This window comes from Monodelphis domestica, chromosome X (assembly GCF_027887165.1).
Source record: "Monodelphis domestica isolate mMonDom1 chromosome X, mMonDom1.pri, whole genome shotgun sequence".
NCBI classification, from domain to species: domain Eukaryota; kingdom Metazoa; phylum Chordata; class Mammalia; order Didelphimorphia; family Didelphidae; genus Monodelphis; species Monodelphis domestica.
The window spans coordinates 48,028,123-48,036,864 of record NC_077235.1 but is presented as its reverse complement, the minus strand read 5'-3'; the positions used below and the strand labels follow the sequence as shown (position 1 = coordinate 48,036,864).

The window sequence follows — 8,742 nt, the reverse complement described above, 5'->3', positions numbered from 1 at the left end:
ATGTTGGAACAGACTAGCCATAAGGATGGAACATCCTTCCAATTAATTAAGTTGTTCTTTATTTCTTTAAGAATCAACTTGTAATTGTATCTCTACATTTATTGAGCCGCTTTGGTAGATTGATCCCTAGATAGTTCATGCATTTTTCAGTGATTTTGAATAGGATTTCCCTTTCAAGTATTTCCTCCTGAATTGTATTATTGCTCTAAAGAAATGCTATTGGTTTTTCTAAGTGTACTTTGTAAAAACAACAGCAACAAACCTGCTGCTTTAATGAAGTAATTATCTGCCTTTGCTGATTCTCTGGAATTTTCTTTATAAATCATCAGCAAATAGGGATAATGGTATCCCCTTTGCCTATCTTTATATATTTCATTTATATATTATATTATATAGTTATATTTTTCATTTATGTATTATATTATATATATATGTATTTATATATTTCATTTCATTCTTGTCTTATTGCTATTACCGACATTTCTAAAACCTTGTCAAATAAGAGCAGGGAAAGGGGGCTTCTTTGCTTCATTTATTACAAAAGCTTTGGGTGTTTCCCCATTCCACATAATGCTAGCTTTGGGTTTTAAATATTTTCTTATCATCATGTTTGGAAAAAACAAGCTGCTGTGCCTCCGGTTTGTAGGGCTGTTAGCTAAATGAGTTGTACTTTGTCTCGGGCTTTGTCTGCTGCATCTAAATATACCATCATGTGGTTTTAACACGCTCATTAATTATTCTTGTAATAGTGAGTGGTCTTTGCATCTGTAGGATCAATCTAGCTTGATCACGGTGAGTCCTCCGATCAATTGCTGTCGCTTTTCCCGAACCCTCGGATTTCATTGAAAAATCTGAATCAATAATCAGGAATAATATTGGTCTCTGATTCTTGACTTTATCTGGCACCGGTTTAAGTGTTGGGACATAAAAGAATAATAAAGGCAGCATTTATATACTTGCTTAAAGTGTGCAAATCTTTCTGTGGGAGTCATCTCATGTGATCCTAATGGCACAGTGTAAGAATCACAGAAAAGCCTTCTGCAGCTGTCTAGGCCGAGCCGTAGCATGGCGGCTGATGGGAATCAGTGTTAGCAGCTGAGTTTCCAGCAAGCATACCTTCCCTCAGAGAAGGGGGGTTGGGAGCAGAGAGGGTACAGTATGAGAGCTGGAAACGGCTTGGCGGCCCATTTGGCTGTGAAGGGGAACAGAGTGAGATAAAACTGGGAAATGTGGACCATCTTGAATGGCAGGATGGGCAACAGTAAGCTGCTGAAGCTTTAGAAGCAGAGGAGTCTGGATTTGGGTAGAGTGGGAGGTTTCTTTAAAGGCAAGACTGGCTTCTGTGAATGTTCCTTATTCTACAGAACAGACACATTCTTGTAAAGACGACTGTAACCCTTCTCTCCCCATGGAATTCTTTAAAAAGAAGAAAAAAAGATTTCTAAAGAAGTGTGTGGGGGTGGGGTGGGGGGAGACCATGGTTCTTCTTCCCACATCTTCCCGCCCCCCTGAGCCCCTCGGTCCCCTCTTGAAGGCAAAAGAGATGCCAGACAGGGGCTTTTAATTTGGCAAGGCCAATTACTTTGGCTGCTGCTGCACAAATATTTGACACTCGAAAACCATTTGGAATATCGAGACAGAAACATTTTATTTTTGAACGACTGAATTTTTAATAGGCTATGGAAAGGACACAGACACACTTCTTCAATTCTATATACAAACTCCAACATATAACAGAGGCCAAGCAACTCTAGAATTATCATAAATGAAACTGGTAGATGTTATTTGTTCCTAGTTAGCTAATTTAAGGAAGAAACACATTCTAGCTAATTTGGTACATTCATAGCTACTAATAAGTCATTCTATATATTCCTTGACCAAGACATGTGAGGAACAAAATCGTGGAGAAGTGAACAACACAAGCACACTGATGGTTCCAAGACTTATGCTAAGTAAGCAGTAATAATCAGAGTGATAGTAAAGTTGCTAATTGAGGTATCAAGTCTCAAGCGTTCACAGTACAATTCAACCACTTTGCTGGCATTATGTTAAATAACATCAAAATCATAGAATTCAGCGTACACTTTCATGTACTACAGGTCTAGCTAACATTTAAGTTAAATGTCTATCGGAACAAAGCTGGAGAACAATTTATACAAGAACAACAATATTGTAAGACAATGAACTTTGAAAGACTTAGGAACTCTGATCACAATAACCAATCACGATTTAAGAGGATTCATGATGAAACGGGCTACCCAGCTCTCTCTCAGGAGAAAAAGGTGACATACTCAGAGGGCAGATTGAGACCTCCATCTTTTCAGACACAGCCAAATGCAGCCAGTCTTTGGAATGACCACATCGGGTGATAAAGATTTTGTTTTTCTTGCTTTCTCAGTTGGGGGGAGGGAGGAGAGAGAGAGAAGGTGGTGGATCTTCATTAGGAAGGGGGGAATGTTACAAAACAGAAAACCAAAAAAAGCCAAACATGACTGTATCACACACTAGCTAATAATCTTGTTTTTGTCTAAGATGTATCCTTTACTCATCCTTCCTCATTGGAAAACATATAATACTGAAGCAACACTGTCCACTTGGGATTTTATCAGAAGGCCTTTTTAAAAAATGAAGTGACATCCTAAAGGCATAAAACCAAGCCATTATCTGCTAGTTTCAGGGGATGTTATTCTGCAGTGACTCAGAACATCCAAATTTGGTTTGCTTAAAAGACTTGTTTTTTCAGGCCATTTCACCTAAACTCAGTAGAACAATGTTTTTCTTTTCTTCTCTGAGGCTTCATGTGTGTGTGTGTGTGTGTGTGTGTGTGTGTGTGTGTGTGTGTGTGTGTGTGTGTGTAAGAAAGTATGTGGCATGGTTCAAAAACCTGACTTTTCCCACTAGTATAAGGCTTAAGAAAATAGTAATAAGAAGCCTGTCAAATGACTTTGTTCCAGAGAAAATATACTATCACACCAAAACATTTTTAAAACTTCAAAATACAACACCAACTGGTTAAGTTTTTAACAAACCCATTGATCGAGATGCTTTTTCTCTTTTTAGTCATCTTTTGTGAACCTTTCCTCCAGACACGCTCAGTCTTCACTGTCTGAAGAAAGGACTTCTGCTTTCTTTATGGTTCTCCATCTGTCCTTCAGCATCACGTTTGTTCGGTCGTGGAATCCATAACGAGCGAGGATTTTCTTCCATTGGCCCTCTCCATATTTCCTCACCCCAGACCTCAGCTTCATGTCTTCTTCCCAGGTCCATGTTCTCCTCTTCTTGCCAGGAGGTCTCTCCGAGGTGCTCGCTTCATTGTCATCCTCGTAGGTGTCCTCGATGATCTCCACATCATTGGTTTGGGTGTCGATGACAATGTTTTTGCACTTCTGTTTGGCCTTTTTTCTCTCGGGGCCCATTTCTCTTCCGGAGTCATCCAAAACTTTCTGCTTGGACTTCCGGCGTTTCATTTGGGAGAAGCAGAAGACGTTGGTGTCAGACCTGACTATGAACTTAGGGTACCCTCCGAACTCTTGGATGATGATGTGGCTTCGGACTTCTCTTTCTCTCTTCCTGGATGGACTTTCCTCAGGGTTATGCTTCACGATCTTCATGGCCTTCCTGATCAGAAAGCTGGTTGCTTTCTCACTGATCACATGACGCACGAAAGCCTTCACTTTCTTGATCAGGCTGTCAAAGCTGAAGTAGTGGAAAAAGGTATGGTTTGGATCTTTCTTGCTGACCACCCGAAACAGGATCTTTTTGAGAGGCCTGTTGGTGTCATTGGCGCCAAATACCCTACGGAAGATCACCTCAGCCTCCCGAAAGCCTCTTTTCTCCAGGCAGATAGCCACAGCCTGAATTCTCAGCAAATCATGGATGTCGTCAAACCGGGGATCTTTACAGTAGCCCATCCGGTTCCACATAACCATGGCTGATTCCAGAGGGGTATTGACAGTATTCCCATCAAATCGAACATCCAGGCATCTTGCCCTAGTGATTCTCTTTAAAAACTGACAGATGTGCACAGTTTTGAGCTGCAGGAGGGGTCGGTTGTGGACCCCACAGACTGCAGCCTCCATAGCAACGATGCCCTGGCTGAACTCCTCAGCCATGTCATGACAGAAGGCATGGCACACGTTCATGCACAAATAATCCATCACCCAGCCGGCCACTACAGACCTGACCCGAGTGTGGGTCCAGTCCTCCAAGTCCTCATAGGAAGGCTGCAGGGGGGTGGAGGGCCTCGAGGGCCCATCGAACTCCTCAATCCGAATGAGCTGAAACCACATCTCCTCTTCATCATCGTCTCTGGACGAAGGCCCAGCTGCCTCAGAGTCATCATCATCCTCATCCTCATCATCCAGCAAATCCACTATCTCCACCTTGCTCTCGTTCACCACCTCCACTATCTGCACATCATCATCATCATCCTTCACCTCCACCACCTCCACTACCTGCACTTCATCATCCCTAGTCTCCACCACCTGTACATCATCATCTTCGTCCACCACTTCTACTACATTGCCTGTCTTGGCCTGCCCCGCCGCCGCTGCCGCCCCCGCAGGGGCTGTCGATGGCCCTGCCACCTCCGCCGCAGGGGCTGCCGCTGCTGCCGCCGCCGCCACCGCGGGGGCAGCCCCTGCTGCCTCCGGGGCCGCCCCTGCAGCCGCTGCTGCCGCCCCTGCGGCCCCTGGTGCTGCTGCCCCCGCGGCCGCCGCGGCCGCGGCGCCGGGCACCTCTCCTCTCTCCCCCGAGTCTCCCGTCTGCCCCGTCTCGGACCTCTCCCCAGGCTGCGCGGGCTCCCCTGGGGGCGCGGGCTCCCCCGGGGGCGCGGGTTCCCTGGGCTCCCTTGGTTCCCTGGGTTCCCTGGGCTCCCCAGGCTCTGAGTCCTCGTCCCTTTCTCTCTTCACCACCACCTCCGGGACTCGGGCGGCTGTTTTCGCCGTTGCCTTTCCGGAGGCCCTCCTCCGGACCCCCACATCCTGGGTCTGATAGGGGGCAGGCCCAGAGGATCTTTCTCTGACCACCTCCAGGACCCAGGATGGGCCGCTCCTCTGCCAGCAGATCACCCCATGGCTTGGGGACGAGCCTGGCTTCCGCCGAAGCACCACTCGGACTGGGTTCGGGCCCGAGATCGACTCCGACCCAGAGGACCGGTACCGGTGCCTGTGCCGAACCGACTCTCGGGCCGGGCCCGGGGCCGGGCCCGGGGCCGGGGCCGGGCCTGGGGCCGGGGCCGGGGCCGGGCCTGGGGCTGGGGCTGGGCCCGGGGCAGGAATCGGGGCCGGGGCTGGGCCCGGGGCTGGGCCCGGGGCGGCCTTGTTCTGGGCCACCTCCCGAGGAGGAGGCGAGAGAGGTTCGGTCTTCACCCTGACTGGAATGGGTCTTTGAGGGATCACCTCTCGGCCCGAGACGTGGGCGGAGCCCGGGACAGCTGTGGCTCGGGCATGACCCGAGGTCCGGGCAGGAGCCGGAGCCGGGACTCGGAACAGGGCCGGAGCGGGGGCCGGGGCTCGGAACAGGCCGGGAGCGGTCCGGCTCCGGCCTGAAGACGAGGCCGAGGTACGGCCCGAAGCAGAGGCAGGAGCCCGGCCCGGAGCCGGGACCCTGAACAAGGACGGACCCGAGGTCGGGGCTCGGAACAGGGACGGAGCCGGGGCCGGAGCTCGGAACAGGGACGGAGCTGGAGCTCGGGCCGGAGCCGGAGCCGGAACTCGGAATAGGGACGGAGCCGAGGTCGGGGCCCGGAACACGCCCGGAGCGATGACAGGGCCTCTGGGCCGGACCGGAGTTGGGGCCGGACCAGGGACCCGGGCTGGGACCGGAGCAGGGGCGGTAGCGGAGGCCGGAGCCGGGGCCCGAGCCGGACCTGAAACGGGAACCGGAGCGGGGGCCGGGGCCCGAGCCGGAGCCGGGACCGGAGCTGCGGCTAGAGGGGGGGCCGGAGCCCGATCCGGAGCCGGGGCCGGAGCGGCAACTGGAGCGGGGGCCGGAGCCCGGGCCGGAGCCGGAACCGGGGCCGAAGCGGCAGCCGGAGCAGGGGCCGGGGCCCGGGCCGGAGCTGGGATCAGAGGCGGGGCCGGAGCGGCGGCCGGAGCGGGGACCTGAGCCGGAACTGGAGCCGGAGCCGGAGCCGGAGCCGGAGCTGGAGCTGGGGCCTGGACCGGGGCCCGGACAGGAGCCGGAGCAGGAGCCGGAGCCGGAGCTGGGGCCGGGACCGGGGCCCGGACAGGAGCCGGAGCCGGACCCGGAGCCGGAGCGGGGGCCGGAGCCGGACCCGGAGCCGGAGCAGGGGCCGGGGCCCGGACAGGGGCCGGGGCCGGGGCCGGGGCCGGAGCAGGGGCCGGGGCCGGAGCCGAGGCCGGAGCAGGGGCCGGAGCCCGGGCCGGGGCCGGAGCCGAGGCCGGAGCAGGGGCCGGAGCAGGGGCTAGAGCCGGAGCCGGGGCCGGGGCCCGGGTCGGGGCCGGGGCCGGGGGCGGGGCCGGGGCCCGGGCCGAAGCCGGGGGCGGGGCCCGGACCGGAGCCGGGGCCGGAGCTGGGGGCGGGGCCGGGGCCCGGACCGGGGCCGGGGCCGGGGCTGGAGCGGGGGGCGGGGCCGGAGCCGGGACCGGGTCCTGGACCGGGACCTGGGCCGGGACCTGGGCCGGGGCCGGGGCCGGGGCGGGGGCCGTGACCGGGGCCGAAGCCGGAGCCAGGGCCGGGCCGGGGGGCGGGGCCGGGGCGGGGGCCGGGGCCGGGGCGGGGGCCGGGGCCGGGGCCGGTGCTGGGGCGGGGGCCCGACTCGGTGTTGCTTTCTGCCGGGCCCCCTCCTGGGTTGGGGCGGGGCCCGCGGTTGCCTTCTGCCGCATCACCTCAGGGGCTGGGGCGGGGCCCGGGGTTGCTTTCTGCCGGACCCCCCCCTGGGCTGGGGCTGCGGCCGGGGCCGGAGCCGGGATCGGAGCTGGGGCTGGGGCCGGGGCTGGGGCTGGGGCCGGGGCTGGGGCCGGGGCCGAGGCAGGGCCCGAGGTTTCTTTCTCCGGGTCCCCCTCCTGGGTTGGGGCGGGGCCCGGGGTTGCTTTCTGCCGCATCACCTCTCTGGCTGGGGCGGAGGCCGAGCCCAGCTTTCCCAGGAGTCCGGGTCGGATTGGGTTTTGGTACGATCCGGTCCTCTGCGGGATCCCGTGCCGGGCTGGGGTGGGGGTCGACTTCTGCTCGACCCCAGTCACGGCTGATTCTGGGGTCGGCTTCTCCTGGACCTCCTCCTGGGCTGGGGCCTGGTCGGCCTTCTCCGGCTCATCCTCCTTCTTCCCGCTCCACATCCTCCGATCACCGAGAACCTGGCAACGGAAGAAAACAGATGATCCCAATTAGACGATGTACAGGTGCCTACCTATTTAAAAGAGAAATTTCTGGCCGATTAAGACTCCTCTAGAGATATTAGCATCCTAAGGTTTCTCTAGCCTTAAAGAGTAACCTGCTAGAGTCCTGGACGGATGCAGCCAGCTCTAGAGACCAATCCTGTTTATTTTGGAGATGCTGTCCCTAGGGACCAGAGAGAGAGACTGCAGCAAACCTTACAGCTGCGTAGTACAGAACTGCGGCAAAAAGAGGAAAAAAAAAAGGGGCAGAGCAATGATTCTTGGAAAAATGACTATATTTAGGAGTGGTGGTTTTTTTTTTTTTTTTTGATTTATAGAAATTATTTTCTCAACCCGAAAAAAATTAAGAAAAAAATTACATTGAGATAAGGGGGGGAGAGAGTCCCTCTCATTATTACCTGAACACATTTGAAGTATATTTAAAATGGGTTGAAAATACAATCATTCATTTTTCAAAGGAAAAAAAATCAAGCTATGAACAATCAGTCTACAAGCATTTATTAATCACTTACTACGTGCCAGGCACTCTACTAAACACTGATGTTACAAAGAATGGCCAAAAAAAAAAAAAAGAAGTCCCTGCTCTCATGGACATCACAGTCTAATGGGGGGGGGGGATGTAAGGGGGTAGGTAACATGCAAATAATTGTGTACAAACAAGCTATATAGCAAATAAAGTAGGGATATTCTCAAAAGGAAGGCATTGAGATTAAAGAGGAATGGGAAGAGCTTCTAGCAAAAGCATATGAGAAAAATGCTCCAAATTGGAAAAGGAAAAAAAATGTAGGTATCTTAGTGCAGTGTTGGTGAAACTGAATTGTTTCAACCATTCTGGAAACCAGTTTGGAGCTAGTCAGGGTGGTTCATGTGTATAATCCCTGCTACCTGGGAGGCTGACGTTGGTGGATCCCTTGAGCTCAGGAGCTTAGAGCTTCAGTGGGCTAAGCCAATAGCAGATCTCCACCAGGACCTTAAATCTGGCACCAACATGGTGAGAGATGAGGGCATCTGGCTGCCTAAGGAGGGGCAGATTGACCCAAATCAGAAATGCTCAACCATACTGGAAGCAGCCCAGCCCTGAACTGCTGCACTCCCAGGATGTGAGATAGTCTTCACCCAGGTTCTTTAAGGGAGGGGAAGGCAATTTGGAACTATACCCAGAAAGTTACCAATGGGAAGATGCCTTTGATCAAGCTCTATGGTTACTAGGCTTATATCCCAAAGAAAGCAATCATCTGTACAAAAATATCTGGAACAACTCTTTTTGTGGTAGCCAGAAATTGGAAACCCCTTATTAGTGAATAGTTAAACAAATTATGGTTTATGGATGGAATGGAATATTACTGTGCCATGAGAAATGAGGGAGGGGGCAGTTTCAGACCTT

The 8,742-nt window shown here is 53.5% G+C and overlaps 2 protein-coding genes across 2 annotated transcripts in view; one reads left to right on the top strand and one right to left on the bottom strand.

Annotated features, from left to right (window-relative positions):
• Positions 1–1,622: 1,622 nt before the first annotated feature.
• Positions 1,623–7,298, bottom strand: LOC100024466 (mucin-1-like). Its single transcript, XM_056809465.1, has one exon. It carries the CDS (start codon positions 7,296–7,298, stop codon positions 3,093–3,095), a length of 4,206 nt encoding a protein of 1,401 aa, XP_056665443.1. The 3' UTR covers positions 1,623–3,092.
• The window catches only part of LOC130456152 (uncharacterized), a 23,587-nt gene continuing 22,067 nt past the window's right edge, over positions 7,223–8,742 (top strand). Inside the window, exon 1 of the mRNA XM_056809466.1 lies at positions 7,223–7,361. The gene's annotated coding sequence lies outside the window, so the exon portion shown is untranslated. The remainder of the gene's footprint in view (positions 7,362–8,742) is intronic.

Bases quoted from the DNA above. Each gene is read 5' to 3' on its own strand.
- LOC100024466 (XM_056809465.1), bottom strand. From the start codon at position 7,298: ATGTGGAGCGGGAAGAAGGAGGATGAGCCGGAGAAGGCCGACCAGGCC.